The sequence below is a fragment of the Rutilus rutilus genome (genome assembly GCF_951802725.1).
Source record: "Rutilus rutilus genome assembly, chromosome: 1".
NCBI classification, from domain to species: domain Eukaryota; kingdom Metazoa; phylum Chordata; class Actinopteri; order Cypriniformes; family Leuciscidae; genus Rutilus; species Rutilus rutilus.
In genome coordinates, this window is record NC_140209.1 from 31271130 (window position 1) to 31287568 (window position 16439).

Genomic DNA, 16439 nt, shown 5'->3' on the forward strand with positions numbered 1-16439 from the left:
GTGGAGTACTGTAAATGCTGTTTACTGTACTAGTGCTGTAAAAATACAGTATGTGGCTGGCAACCCAGCTGCCAGTATTTTACTGTAAATTTACAGTGAAAAGTTTTACAGTGATCTTGTCAGGCAGCAATCCCTTGTGTCCTGTATTCAGTCAGGCGGTGCTGCTCACACTTGATCATCCCAGTACGGGGGGTTTTGGAGGGAGAGAAAAATCGATAAAGACCTTAAATGCTTCATATTTCTGCTCTGTATGTCAGCTGTATACAAGCAAATGACTGCATTATTTTTTTCCAAGACCTGAAGGAAGAATAAAAACAAAAAGGTCAAAATCATGAATTTATTAAAAGCATGGATGTTATGTTTACAACACTAGAAATTGAACCAGTTCTGTTTCTGATCATTGATGTTTTTTTTTTGCAAAAGCATATTATTGTTTATACTTTAGATCTGAACAAACCACTAACAGTTTATATTTAAAGTGTAGGCTAACTCGTTCTGCAAAATTTGTACTACAGACTGAAATGATGAGATTTGTGGAGATCTGTGCTAAACCCTTCGATTTATGATTTCTGCAAAAAAAAACAAAAAATAACAAAACAAATCCCATAGACTTACATTGATGAAGTACCCATAACTATATTATTTTGGTGAAACTCACTAACCACCCACAACTCAGTTTAACTATAGGCACAGGATGGGGAATTGCGCCATGCAACTTGAGTTCAGCACAGATTTTATGGGCGCATTTTCACTGTTGTCGGATTTGCATCATTTCTTCAGTGAATTAAGTGTTAAAGCGACGCAAACGCAAATAAACGACACTGTCAGCGGGTGCAACTCATTCTCCCCCACAGTGTTATGTACAATGGTTAAATGAACATCATGTTTCATTAGAGCCTGTTTCAGAAGATCTTGTAGAACCTCGTCTCCTAGAAAAACATCTTTCTTTTCTGCCGCCACGAGAAATGATGCGTGTTATTCAGCGCCAGATGGAGAACTGAAGCGGACTACACGCGACAGAACGGCCTTCCCTCATTAAAATTCATGACAAAAAAGAGGTCATAGCTAGCAAACAGTCAGAACGGACAGGTTGTATTCCTGCAGTTTTTTCGGTAGAGCACAATGGAGCAAATAACTAGTGTCTCCCAGTGGAAGTAACACATTAGAGCAGCTTTTTATATAACATATTGCAACTTAACAGGCCCGGTTTTTCTCATTTGTGTTACATCTAACATTCTATAGAATTATAAACCCTAAATTTACTTTCTTAATACATGTTCCTGATCACAAATACAGCCATTTTTTTATCAGCTCCCTCAACTTCATGTCATGTTCCAATTCCAGCTCATTTCAAGTAAGAAAAGAGACGTTTTTGGAAGTGAAAAAGAAGTAATCCTATATAATTTACAGTGGAAAACCATAAAATGACATTCCCAGAATTTACACTGTTACATCTTGCGTTGTTAAATTAATATTTATTGCATTATTTTAATGTGTGACTGTTTTATATTTGTGTGATATCTTAATATATTAGTATCTTAAGCTACTTGTGATGAACGTTAAATCAAAATGGTGGTTGTCAGTATATTATAATAGTACAAAGCATTATTTTAGTATTTTATTAACATCATAGCAGTTACTTTTCTTACAGTTCATTTAAGTTTAAGCTGTAAAACCTATAAAAAATGTAAAAATCTATTTAAAAAAAACAACAGCTACGTTTGCACTTTACCCCTTAAAAAAATATGGTAGTCACATTTTATCATGAATTTCACAGCTTATTTTTAACAGTGCATGGTGTCTAATAGAAAGAATAAAGACATATCACTTCCTAAAGGACTGAAAACATCACACACACACACACACACGTTTGTTAGTGAGAATCATTGGCACAGGGCTGGATGTTCTGGATGTTCTTCGCTGGCAGCTCATTGAGAATCCAGATTGTGTCTTGAACAGCCAGCTAATTTAAATCATACCCACATGATCTTCTTCATTATGTGAGAGACAGACATCAGAGGAAAGTTGAGTGAAAAATGGCCAGGAATCTTCCTCTGTCCACCCTCAGCATGCATGGCTGCTTTAAAACATCCCATAATGCAACTGAATGAATATTTCAGGCATGAGAGGCAAACCCAGTGTGTGTGCATGTATGTTCATGTGTGAGTGCATGTAGTGGGATTAATGCACTTCACTGCACACTTCATATGTCAAAAAAACAAAAACAAAAACAAAAAACAATTCTACTGACCTTCTCAAACGCCTTTGTGAGCATCCCTGCATTACATTCACTTCAAATGGATAATTACGCAATGAAAATAGTATTATTTTACGCTCATCCATACTGTCATCAAAATCAGTGTCATTCCAAACAATATAAACATAACTTTAAATTCAACATGAAATCAAAATTGACTGCATTTGCTTACAACACATCAGTTTGCATTACTCCAAAATAAAAAAAGTCTTTTTTACTTAGTCTCTGAAACCAAATTGATTGTTTTTGCTGTTATCACGAATGGCAAACATCTACAAACCAGTAGGCTAGTTGATGCTGTAAATTAATGCTTGCACATTTATATATTAAACATTCAAAACCAACAAATAATAGATTTAAAAAAAGAAAAGTTAAAATAAAGTAGTTGTCTATATCTGTTGTGATGTCAGTCTGTGTTCCCCTGTCTTTTCATGTTTATTAGTCTCCCCAGATGTTTCAGATTAGCCACGCCCCCTTGTTATCTTGTTTAGCTTGTTTGGCCTTGTATTTAAGCCCTGTGTTTTAGTCCAGTCTTTGTGAGTTCTTGTGTTGTTACTGTTGCTGTTGGTTGTACAGCTGAGTCCTGTTCCTGGTCTGAGTCTTTGTATTGTATTCAGTTTATTGAATAAAGTGTGCTGCATGTGGATCCTGCTTCCTCCGCATTGTGACAATATCAACCAATAGGAAACATCCACTTTACACCATAATGAATTCATTCAATTAAAAAATATTAATTATCATTTGGAAATATGTTATTAAATATAAAAGAGTTTTTCTGATATTCTGGATTAAATCTTGTCCCACAAAAATAGATTTCTTCAGTATGGGTAAAAGAAAATGTTTTTTTGGGTCATGGATTTGGGTTCAGAGTGGAGCAGATGTGAGTTGGGCGATGTGGAAGCATGTCATATTTCAAGGCCTGGGGCTCTCTGGGTTCCTCTGAATACAGCATGGTCGAAATCTGAGTAGAAAGTGTTTGTGAGTCACGCCAGAGCAAATCTCATGCAAACAGGAAAAACCCTCAGGATGTGAAAGATGGAGCATTTAGACTAGAGGAACCAAGAAACTGGAGGATTTTGCTATAAGAATCATGAAAAAATTATGAAGATGATGAGTACACACACACACACACACACACACACACACACGTGTATATATATACAGTGCTATGCATAAGTTTAGACACCCATGCTAAAGTTGACTAAAAAGAGGAATAAAAAATCATCTTTTGGAAATTTAACTTAATGCCTTAATTAAAAAAATTAGGAAAAATCCAACCTATAAGGACACCAATTTTCTTTGTGAATGAATAATGTATCGTAAATAAATAAATGTTCTTCCTTAAAATACAGGGTGCATAAGTCTGGACACCCCTATGTTAAATTCCCATAGAGGCAGGCAGATTTTCATTTTTAAAGGCCAGTTACTTCATGGATCCAGGATACTATGCATCCTGATAAAGTTCCCTTGGCCTCTGGAATTAAAAGAGCCCCACATCATCACATAGCCTTCACCATACCTAGAGATTGGCATGGTTTTATTTCAGTTAGCCTAATAGCTGGTTTGATTTGCATTGAGAGATGATCTTATGGAAAGTACCCCATGCCAATCTCTAGGTATGGTGAAGGCTATGTGATGATGTGGGGCTATTTTAATTCCAAAGGCCAAGGGAACTTTAAAGTTAGTACACACTCATTTGGAACAAAATAAATAAATAATTAAACACAATTACATATAATTTTATGCAATTTTATGTAATTATTGGGCATATGTTCATAAAGAGCCAGGTTATACTGAAGCTAGAGACAGGTTTATTTATCAGTGGTTACTCACTGGAAACGGTCGGCTGAGGTGGGAATTAATTTGACAGAATGACTGATGGCAGGGCACTGCAAGCCAATAGTTGCAAATATAAACACAAAAGAACAAAATGATGCTCGTATTTTGGCCGTATAGCCCTATTGCTCACATCAAATGACTCTATATGGATCATAAAGGTACACATAAACCTCTACCGACATATCCATGACTCAAACCTGGAGTCAAACCGTTATCTTCACTATAATACCATTATCATGAAGCTTTCACTGAAATATACAGGAGAAACAAACACAGCTGCAGTTTAATTGTTGTTCCATTATAACCATATTTGACTGCAATGCATGTTCATAAAGAATTTCCTGACATCTATTGCTGTGCTATGAACTGCATTTTTCTATGTTGTAGGCTATTTTTTACAGTCTATGGTTGTAGGGTGATGTACATTAGGTAATCAGGTGAAAGTTCATGCCAAGGTGAAGCTGTAAGTGGACTCTATAATCTGCACTTTCACTGAATTTAAAAGAGATGAAGGTTAGAAAGATCCATCAATCATGACGGCTGAAAGCTCTATAGCTTCATTAGCATTAGCTAAAACATCTGCAGACATCAGCATCTCTGCCATCAAACTACAGCAGTCCTGCAACCTCTAACCAGGGGATTTATAGAAGACCTGACCTGAATATGAGAAATAACATCTAAAACTGAGTTGATATCCAGTAGGTAAACAGTCATTGTACCTTCTGATATTAGAATTAGTTTACCTTTCTAGTTCAGTTATGAAACTCCAGAGGGCGCAGGCTGATCGGTCCTTTACACGTAATCTGCAAGCAATCATCCCAGTTAACACAGAACGTTCCCTTAATGTTATTTTTTGGTTATTTTTTTGGGAACCAAATACTTACGTTAGGGGAACGTTCTTTTTTGGTTTTATTTTTATGTAACAATAAAATAACGTTCCCAGAACGTTGCTGGGTGGTTACCATAAAAAATAACGTTCTGGGAACCATAAACTAACATTCTGAGAATGTTCTGGGTACCAAAAACTAACGTTATGGGAACCAAAAATTGTTAGCTGGGATATCATTACTGCATGGCAAAAGCTGATAGGCTTCTGCTGATCCTGCAGCCAATGAGATTGCTTGCTTAAATAGTGTAAACTATCAGAGTTCCTCTGAACCCCTCCTCTGAACCCCTTCACCTCCCCAGCTCCACCTGCCTAGATCTACTACACACAGCCTCTGTGTATCTATTAGCAGTAGCAAGTCCACAGCTCAAATATATTCACAAAAATATACCATATATATTGTTCATTACAGAGAATAATGCCTTAAAACCCCCAGTACACTCTTAAAAATAGACATTTTAAAATGTTACGCAATCAAACATTGCCAATGTTTATCAGAGGAAAGCCTCATGCTGTCTGATGTACCAGTTGCTGAGCAGATTGCTTTCGTGTTTAGGGCTTTAAGACAATATGAGACAATTCCCCCTTCCCGAGAGGAGAGCAGATGAAAGCAGAAACTGAAATGGGTCGAGGAGAGAGGGATGTGCTCTGTGGGCGAAGCTCATGCAGAGGACGATTAATCAGCTCTGTGCCACAGTAACATAAAGAGTGTGCGTCCCTACAAATGACTGTCACTTAAAGGAACAATTCACCTTAAAATGAAAAGTCTGTCACCATTTACTCACTCTCATGTCATTTCAAATCCATATGACTTTACTTCTGGAATACAAATGGAGATGTTTTGAGATGCAGTGCATTTGTAGAATTCAATTAAAATCAACATCAATCAAAACTGACTGTAATGTCATTGTCATCTTAACTGTATAAGTCTGTATATGTATATGATATAACTATATATGACTTAAATGACTTAAATGCAATAACTCACTTGCACGATGTGAAAAAATAAATAAATAATGTTATTTCTCTTTCATAGTTCAGGAGACATTAATGAATCATATCATCTTTGTCTCAGACATTTCTCCTAAAACACCTATCACGATCACTCAGGAGATATTGTGCTATAAAATATAAACTGCAGATTTTGGGAGCACAATTTAAGACATTATTCAGATTTCTTTTTTTATGAAGAAATCTGTGAGATTATTGGGATCTTTCCTCTGAATTAAAAAAAATCTAAGAAGCAAAAGACTTCAGAAAGTGTCTACATTTGCAAGATATTAAAGATATTTACTTTCCTACCCTGAAATAAGATAAAACAAACAAACAAATAATTACACAAAGGCAACTGGATTATCTAACACAGGAAACCATTTATCTTTATCATGCAAATTAAAAAAATCATATACATTCTTAAGACAACACACAGGGACCTCATGAACCTCATGAAAAGTGACAATCAATACACATAATAAAATTTTGTAAATATGATATATACATAATCATGTAAAAAGATGAACTCTGAACATCACACAACAAGAAACAAACAGTCAGCAAAGAGTAAAACGATCCTATAAAAGTAACCACATGATTTATTCATGTAGAAATGCATGCTGGGAACTCTAAACAAATCTGCAGCATTGTTGCATTGTTCAGACTCTCTGCTGGATGGAGCGACATTTGGACAATACGGTATGTATCCTAGTATCTGTGACTCAAAAAATAAGGATCTAACCATTGGTTTCAAACATGAACCTCATAGAGCCCAAAGTTGCTCTCAAATGGTGTTTTTTTTATTCTTTTATTGTAGTATTTGTTAGTCTAAATAGATATGTAAACTTACTCTCTGAACCAGAAAGTGAGCAGTTGTAAGTCAAACCCTAAACTGACTCCAAATAAGCACAACAAATATTGTTTTATTGGATGGGATTGAACAATCACTCATAACTCCAAAAATACACATAAACCTTGAGATTACATAAACACTGGGAAGCAGTAACTAGTTCCTGCAGCTTTTGTATAAGAATGTCAGAGTGCCACACAATCCTTTCCCACAAACAAATACACAAGAAAACCCAGAATCCGAGAAGCCAGTTTGTGCTGAAACACCTGCTGGGTCTCTGAAAGCAAATGAAGGTTGTAGAAGACTTTAAAAACAAGCCCACAGACGGTCAAAGTGGAGAAGCTGAATAATTCATTGAAGAGCCGGTCAGGACTCTCTGCTTCTCCAAGAGTTAAAGACAGACTCCCAACAAATGATGCTCGAACAAAACCATCAGAGAAATGTTTCGGAATCGAAAACTAGAATTTAGATTAATAACTTTATTTACTGCATTTCATTTGCATTAACTACATTAACTGCATATGTTTTACAGTTTTCAATATCAGTTAAAGGTTAAAAGCCTGAAGATGAGAGACGTAACTGCTAAAATCATTCACAACATTTTTAAACACACCGTCTTTTGCTTTCAGTAGTCGATTGTCGAGTTCACGCGCGTGATCATAGGTACTAAACCTATGCGCGTGAACTCGACAATCGACTACTGTGGACTTCGACCGAAAACATAAATACAGGTATGTGCGCTGGCTGAATAAACATCATTTTTATTAATATCTTTCACATCTACTGCAGTCAGATTCACCCGCGTTCACTCCGAAGGAATCACTCACATGACCTGTGCACTTGTAATGACACATCAAGGATGTTAAGAGGCTAAAAGCAGGTTTAAAACTTGCCCCATTGAAGTCAACAGGGTGCAAATTTTAAAAAGAGGATAACACGGTGTAGGCAACACCGATTTTTGTCGTTGTTCTCTGTACTGACAGCACTCCAAATGTACAAAAAAATTAGCTCAATGTTAAAATTGACCGGAGTTCTCCTTTAAGGAAATCTGTTCTGGTCGAACTGAACCAGCTCTTTATGACCTTACAATGTGTTTGATTTGGAGAAAGCTTCTCAATATTGTGTGATTTTCATAAATGCAAAAGTACTTTGCTGGTGCTGAAGACCAATATCTTGTACATGAAAACAGATCAAATGAGTTAAAATGATGAAAGTGATTTCATAAAATGGCTAATTGACATTTTGAATCATTCTTCTAATGAAATGAAATTCTTTAAATCTACAGGCTATAATGTGCAGAAATATTAAACGTTTCTCTCCTCAAAACAAACCTCAGTGAAGCGTAATATATTAGTGAACACGTATGGAAGACACTTCAACAGCTGCTCATCTCTTTCTCAAAGATGTTGAGATGTTTTATGTTCTGTAAGCTCTCAGTCGTCCTACTGAGATTCCCTCATACAGACACATTCAACATCAACTGAAAAACACTGAGATTGTTTCAGGGATTGGAGCCGTAGTTCCAGCATGTCTGTGGAAATGGAATCGTCATGGCAACAGAATGATCATAAACTCTGAAGAGGAAAACACAAGTGCCCTTATCGTCTCTCCTAATGTGCATCTCGATCAGATCGTCCTCTGTTTCTCTACCTTTGAAAGTTCTTCAAAAGAACTGCTAAAATCAGATAAATTTGTTTTAAAAAACTAAGTTCAGTAGCTTTAAATTCAGAAAAACTTTTATTCAAGTCTAGCACAATATTATATTTCAAAATGAACGTATGCTGGATATGACACGAATACGGAAAATGTCAGATTTAATTTCAATCAGTAACAGTTTATTAAAGCTATAAATACAACACAGGATTGAATGCAAAAGTTATCAAAAATACATCTGAAAACCACACTTCTGACAGTATCACACCATTTTCCATTAAAACAGTAATATACCGTAGAAAACAAAAATAGCCTACAGGAATATACTGTGAATCAACAGTGCTCAAAATCGACACTCATTCTCACTCATTCAAAGTTTAATTCCTTAGTGAATGAACAGGCAATATGATGATTTTGTCATCATAATCATTAGAACCACAATCATTCATAAACTGTGTGTGTGCACAAGTGTGACTTGCACAAAAACAGCTCAAGCAGCAAAAGAAAATCTAATGTTTTAGCATCAGCATCCCAACTAAAGCAAACACTGATCTCTATAATGGTAACTTCAAACCAAAAAGTAAACATCTCAATAACAACTTCTGTAGATGTATGACAGATATAGAGTCATACTGGTTAATAATAAGTATAATAATGTGTAATGGCTGGAGGTCAGTTGTAGGTCTTGTGTTTCTCTATGTTCTTTCCTTCAGTGATTCTGCTTATTAACAGCAGGTGTTCATCACTAATGCTCAACAATCACTTACATATTCACTTAATTATCTCACTGCAACACTGTCAATGTTACTTTAACTCTTTGTAGTGTGGATTTCTCTGTGGGGATGAAAGGGTTAACAGTGTAAGATAAAAAGACACACCCACAAAATGTATTTTAACAGTAATAAACAAAATTAAATAAAATTACTGTAAAACTGAGTAAAACGTCTCTCTTGTATTCTGTCTGCAGTAAACACTAGAGTTCAGGCAGTCAAACGGTTTCTACTCTTCTTCAGATAATCAATGGTGTAAATACATTACTGTATGTCCTTCAGTTTGGATGTTTTCATTATTAATGAGAGGGAAGTCATGGACTAATGGTTAGAGAGTCGGACTTGTAACACAATGGTTGTGGGTTTGATTCTCAATACCGGCAGGAAACGACTGAGAGCGAGGCTCCTAACTGTGTGTGTGTGTGTACTACTCGCTGCTCCTAATGTGTGTGCACTAACTTGGATGGGTTAAATACAGAGGACAAATTCTGAGCATGGGTTACTAAACTGGGCCTTTGTTTCACTTTCACTTTAACAAATCATTGCTGCCCTCTACTGGAAAGACATTCAAATTGAAATGGAAAATTAAAAATATCAAAAGCATCTTATGCATTCACAAAAATGATTATGCCAGTATTTATATATGCAAATCGCTTTTTGTTTTTAGGTGAAGTGTGTAATTCTAGCATCTACAAACAGTTCTGCAAAAATAAAATCTATCAATCATATATTCAGATTACACACATACAGGAATATTCCAACAGCAGTGTAACCAGCCATTTGTAAAAACTAAAAGAAAACATTTTTATTAAAGATTAACATAATATTTTCATGACTCCAAAACGTACTAAAATAGACCACCAATTAATTTTAGGTTTTGATACATGACATATCAAACTTGAAACCTTTACAACTCTCCTGAATTAAACATGAGAAAGCCTCTATAGCAAAAACACTGGATTGAAAGACTTTGCTGAAATATTTAACCCTGTTTTTATTTTAAATGATTCCAGGTAGCATATTTACTTTAGAAGACATAAATACAAAAAAAAAAAAATTACAATAAAACTGTCACTGAGAGAAAAATACTATATCAACAACATGAAAACAAAATTATAGTGAAAACTAAACTAAATTGAATATAACAGAAATAAAAACTAAATTCAGAACTATAACAGTTTAACAGTAGAACTAAGACAGTTTCCAGATGGATTTAGTCATTTTACAAAACAGTTAATGCAACATAGACCCACTGTTGATTATGACTGTAGATGATGATGAAACATGAATATGGAATAAAATCTGCTGCTAGATTCATCTCTGGGACTCTGATGGGCCGATTCTTCAAAAGTGTTCACACCTGTTACCTTTTCACGAGCCTCATCTCTCTAGATCTGCATTGGTTGTTTCGCCTGCTTGATTCCAGAGAGAGTTTATTATCATCACCAGATCTCAAATCGTGGGTCTGTGAGGAAGAGCTCTTTGGATTCAATTCTGTTGTTAAAGAGCCTACAGATACAAACACACATTGATATTAGAAACAGCAGCTGAAACAAACACACCATCATGAACAGAAATCAGATTTGTAGACTAACTGTGCCAATGTTTTAATTTCTTTTAAATGGATGATAAATTGTAGTAGATAAAAAAGGAAAAGCAGAAACAAAATGGCCTTGAATCAAAGAGAAATCACTTCAACTCAGAGATCACAGTTTTATTTTTGAGCCTCATGTTTGTTGCTACTGTAAGACTTCAGCTCAAATAACTTTAGAAGGGAATGTGATTCTGTGACGTTCAGACACACACACCTTACTGTCTTTATGTCACTGTTGCGACAGACGATACTGTAGATTCTCTGAGCCCCAGTGTCAGTGATGCTGTTCCCACTAAAACTGCAGATCAAACAAACAAATCAGACAAAATGCAAAAATATTACATTATACTTCATACTTCATTTGTGTCTCAGTCACTCACTCAATGTTTTGTGCTTTGTGGAGGTTTGGGAGCAGCAGATCCAGGCTGGGATCAGTGAGACGGCACTGACTCAGATCCAGTTCAGTCAGTCCTTCAGAATATTCCAGAATCAGCGCCAGACCTCGACAGACCTGCGGCTCCAGAGGAGTCTGACTGAGGTCCACCTCGTCACCCAGAGCTCGAGAGAGAGACTCCGCTTCCTCAGGACTCACATGAGCCAGAAACTGAAGCAGCAGAGATTTATCACAGCTGAAACACACAGAGAAAGAGATGATTTACATTTATATTTATATTAGATTTCTGTCTGTTTGTGTATGAATGTAATCTGTTGATGTTTCTCACCAGAGTTTCACAGCATGTAACACTGGGAACAGCTGGTCCATTCCAGCTGTGTTAATCTCACAGTCCTGTAGAATCAGCTGTGTGTTTGTGTGTGTGTGAGCTCTCTGAATGACTGTGGTCATCACTCGGCAGTCCTCAATGGTCAGATGTAGAGTCTCAGAGTGTGTGTTTGTTGTCAGATCCAGAGCAGAACGGCAGGAGAAGTCCAGCTTGTGTTGCAGGACGGAGAGCAGAACTGAGGAAAACTCCTGCTGGACATCAGAGACACTGCAGCAGCGAAGCATCTTCAGTAACAGCAGCCTGTCAACCCTGAACACACACACACACACATCATCAACACTGAACACACACACACACACATCATCAACACTGCAGCAGCGAAGCATCTTCAGTAACAGCAGCCTGTCAACCCTGAACACACACACACACACACACACACACACACATCATCAACACTGAACACACACACACACACATCATCAACACTGCAGCAGCGAAGCATCTTCAGTAACAGCAGCCTGTCAACCCTGAACACACACACACACACACACACACACACACACACACACATCATCAACACTGAACACACACACACACATCATCAACACTGCAGCAGCGAAGCATCTTCAGTAACAGCAGCCTGTCAACACTGAACACACACACACACACAGACACACACACACACACACACACACACACACACATCAACACTGCAGCAGTGAAGCATCTTCAGTAACAGCAGCCTGTCAACCCTGAACACACACACACACACATCATCATCAACACTGAACACACACACACATACACACACACACATACATCATCATCAACACTGAACACACACACACACACATCAACACTGCAGCAGCGAAGCATCTTCAGTAACAGCAGCCTGTCAACACTGAACACACACACAGACACACTGAACACACACACATCAACACTGCAGCAGCGAAGCATCTTCAGTAAGAGCAGCCTGTCAACCCTAAACACACACATACACACACACACATTATCATCATCAACAACACTGAACACACACACACACACACACACACACACATCATCAACGCGCACACACACACACACACACAGTTTTTTGCCCTATAAAATACAACTAACAAAATAACTTTAACTATTTGCAAAATAATGCAAGCTTTTATCCATTAGGCTTTTCTATCACACAAAATCTGTTGAATGTAACAAACAGGCCGAGAGAAAGAGGAGAAGAGAGAAATAAGGAGTTTCTCAAATGAAAGGCTGCATATCTCGACTTTCACATCATACAACACTGTCGAAGTCTGTTTCCATTTGAAGGATCTTTGGAATGCAGCCTTAGAGACCACAGATTACTGCCATTTAGATATAAAGATTTTTAATATATAGTTTTTTTTTCTTCAAAACATATTTTTAATATCAGATACACTAGACTCCAGTGTTTAATGCTCCAGAAGGACTGTTAAAGGAGGAACGCAGCCTTCGCATTGAGAAGCCTCTCCAGAGAAAAGCAGCGAGACCTAATGTGGGAGACATGTCTGAAGAGAGGCACAATGCTCTCCAGCTCTTCCTCTGGTATGGAGGTCCACAGCAGGTCGAGTGAAACTGCAGTGCAGTGCTGCAGTGTGAAGCGCAGCGCCGCACAGTGGACAGAGTCCAGATCTCTGCTCTGCAGGCTGATGTAGTTCTTCACTGAACTCAACAGACTGGACACACACTCAACAGAGCCGCTCTCATAGATCTCGGTCATTACAGACAGCATGAAGACAGAGCTCATCCTGTACACACACACAAATCATCATCATCATCATCATCATCTTTTTTTATCATTTCTTATTCAGTTCGAGATTTTATGTGAAAAAATAAAACCTTTAAATCTTGCCATTCATTTAGAGGTTTTATATCATTTCTAAAGTGTTTTTGAAATAATTTATTGAACAGCTTACCGTTTAAACTGAATCCTGTTCAGAAATGGCAGCATTTCTCTGATGTTGCACTGAATGTTGCTCTTTCTGAAGTTCACAGTGATTTGTTGAATTCTGTGCTGCAGGAAATAGTGAAGCTCTTCCCAGTTCAAGGAACAGGAAGTCAGATCTCCGCCCACTTTCTGCAGGAAGTGCTGAGTCAGTTCCTCTTCCTGAGCTTCATACACACATTCAACCAGCTTCTGGAGACTCTCTTTAGATGGTCTACACACACAGAATTCAATGTTTTATTTCTATGCCATGATAAATATAAAGTCAAACACTGCTGAAATGTGTCTTATAGTCTAATACCTGAGAATCACTGGGCCTTGGTGACACAGTAGGACACATAGAGAAACAGACGCCATCTTGGATTCAGTCAGGTTCAAACACTGGACAGTCCAGAGTCTCAGAAAGATGGCCAAACTGCTCAGGACTCTGGACCACTTCCTCTCTGACAGCCGTTCACCGTTCAGATCAAGTGTGAGTTCATTAACAGTGACAGGAGTTTGAACCCTCATTGACCTCAACACCTGCACTATTCTCAGCACCATATAACCACTCAGCCTAAACAAAACAATACACACTGTAAATATTAGCAGGAAAATTAATCAAGCTCAACATCTGAAATTATTATTAATAATCCTGTCTGTACCTGAGTGTGTGTATGTGTGTGATGTGTCTGAAGAGAAGCCTTGTTCCTCTTAGAGAGATGGCTTTAGGTTTTAGAGAGAGGTTGAGTCTGTCAGAAGAGAAACGTAAGACTCTTCCCACAGACCTGCAGGTTTTACAGGGTAAACTTCCTTCCAGACTGACGGAGGAGCCGAGAACCTCCAACAGTAAAGTCACCAGCTCTGGATTCTCTCTGAGCTGAACCACTTTAACTAAAGTTAACAAACACCACTCAGAGCAGCTGAAAAATACAATACATACTTGATTAAAATGACTAGATGAATTAATATGACTCATTACAATTGGAAAAAGAAATGAACAATGCATTGTATTTCATGTGTAAAAAATCTAAAGACTCTTAGGGCCAGTTCACACAGAACGTGTTTTTCCATTCACTGCGCTACTTGTCCATTGTTTTAGAATTTAAAGCTGCAGTCGGCAAGTCTGGCAGATTGGGTCGACTTAGCCAAAATTTTGAATGTTTACAACTCTCATGCCCCTCCCCCACTACCAGCGAGCACCCGCCCATCGTCAGTGCGTGTGTACCTGATTTTCTGTGAACGCGTCCGTCTCTTCAGCATCGATCAACACCATGGACTCGGAGGTAGGCTGCCCTGGCTAATCTATCCATAGATAGCAATAACCAAGGAATTGGAAGCTTGTTAGTAGATTTTCTCTCCGCCATCACGCTTCGTACAATCTTCAGGCGAACTTCAGGCGTGTCGTGTGCATGTGATTTTGTAACGTGCGCGTCTGCGCGAGGGAGAGGGGATCTGTGGCGTGTGCACGACCTGTGATTGACAGTCAGATCTCACACCCCCCAGCGCTGATTGGACCCGATGATCCAGGAGCGGTGGATTTTTGCAAAACAAATAACACGCTCCAGGTGGAGTTAGAAGCTCGGTTTTTTTTCTAAAACCTCCTTATTTATGTTGTTCTGTCGGATTATAGTGTCGATTTCACTGAATATGATCTAAATTTTTTTGCCGACGGCAGCTTTAATCATGCGCTAGACGGACGTGTTTGACCACTGCGCTCGCGTCTCGCACAGGCTTCGTTCTAGGATTGTGTCACTTGGGGGGAATTTCGAAAACTTATGGAATGTTTGTTGGTCACACTTCATTCAATTTATGAAGCATTGTTTTGTTTTTCTTTTATTTTTCCAAATGACTGACACTGTAAGTTGTTGTAGATTCTCTCACCTCAGCTGTGAGATGTAGGACAGACACTGAAGGAAACTCTTCATTTCACTCTCTTCCTCTGAACATCCTCTCAGCTCTACTGGTTTCTTCTCTGTCTGGAGTTTCAGCACTTCCAGGAGGACGGAGGTCTTTCTCTGTGAGAGATCTATGATCCAGACATCAGGTGACTGGAAAACTGACTGTAATGCTGGAAGGAAACTCCTGCCTGTTTGAGTCTCATAGTTCTTCACATGTGAGTAAAGATCCAGCAGGAAATCACTCTGTTTAATTCTGTCAGTCTCTTGATAAGGAAAAGATGTGTAGGTGCAGACTGATGATAACAGTTTCAGCATCTGCTCTCCTGTCTGTGTCTCAGTCTCTGCTGCTTTAGTGAAGAGTCTCAGAAGAAACTGCACTTCATCACTGATATTCCTGTAGTCAAACCTGTTTCCAAAAGAAAATTAAAATGTTGTATGTGCAGCAATCTATCACAAGGGAAATATGACTATTTAAATATAATGAATAATTGTGAGTCTGATTGGTCCAATCGGCACATATGAATAGACATTTCACAGAACTCTGAAAGGGGTCTCACACACACACACACACACACACACACACACACACACACACACACACACACACACACACACACACACACACACACACACACACACACACACACACAGAGAATGAGAAGTGCAGCGATGGGTCTTTAAAATTTAAACATTGTTTTCTATGAGTGTACGAACACCGGCAGCATCACTCGACGTCTGTCCGCGCTCACAGATACACTGTTCATAATCCTGATGCACCACTGAATATAGTTTTTAATTCAATTACATTAAATTTGTCCAGAATTAATTTGTTGTTAATGTACATACTGACTTCACCCTGTGCAGCAAGATACATTTAGTTTTACATTCATTGTTTTACAGCTTGAATAAAGCCTAAACATATTGGAAAAATGTATAATAAATGTAACCCTATCTAATCTTTAATTTTGCCCTGCTGTGCCATCGCTATTATTAAAATTTAAGTATAGTCTATTAATTAAATTG

The 16439-nt window shown here is 37.9% G+C and overlaps 1 protein-coding gene across 1 annotated transcript in view; it reads right to left on the bottom strand.

The window, feature by feature from the left end:
* Positions 1-8627: 8627 nt before the first annotated feature.
* The window catches only part of LOC311306245 (uncharacterized protein), a 44913-nt gene continuing 37101 nt past the window's right edge, over positions 8628-16439 (bottom strand). Inside the window, exons 12-20 of the mRNA XM_084434543.1 lie at positions 15400-15822; positions 14181-14438; positions 13838-14092; positions 13508-13750; positions 13082-13339; positions 11565-11873; positions 11223-11471; positions 11057-11140; positions 8628-10757 (exon numbers count right to left, since the gene is read on the bottom strand). Of these exons, the coding sequence (XP_084290669.1) occupies positions 10691-10757; positions 11057-11140; positions 11223-11471; positions 11565-11873; positions 13082-13339; positions 13508-13750; positions 13838-14092; positions 14181-14438; positions 15400-15822 (2146 nt within the window). The 3' untranslated portion in view covers positions 8628-10690. The remainder of the gene's footprint in view (positions 10758-11056; positions 11141-11222; positions 11472-11564; positions 11874-13081; positions 13340-13507; positions 13751-13837; positions 14093-14180; positions 14439-15399; positions 15823-16439) is intronic.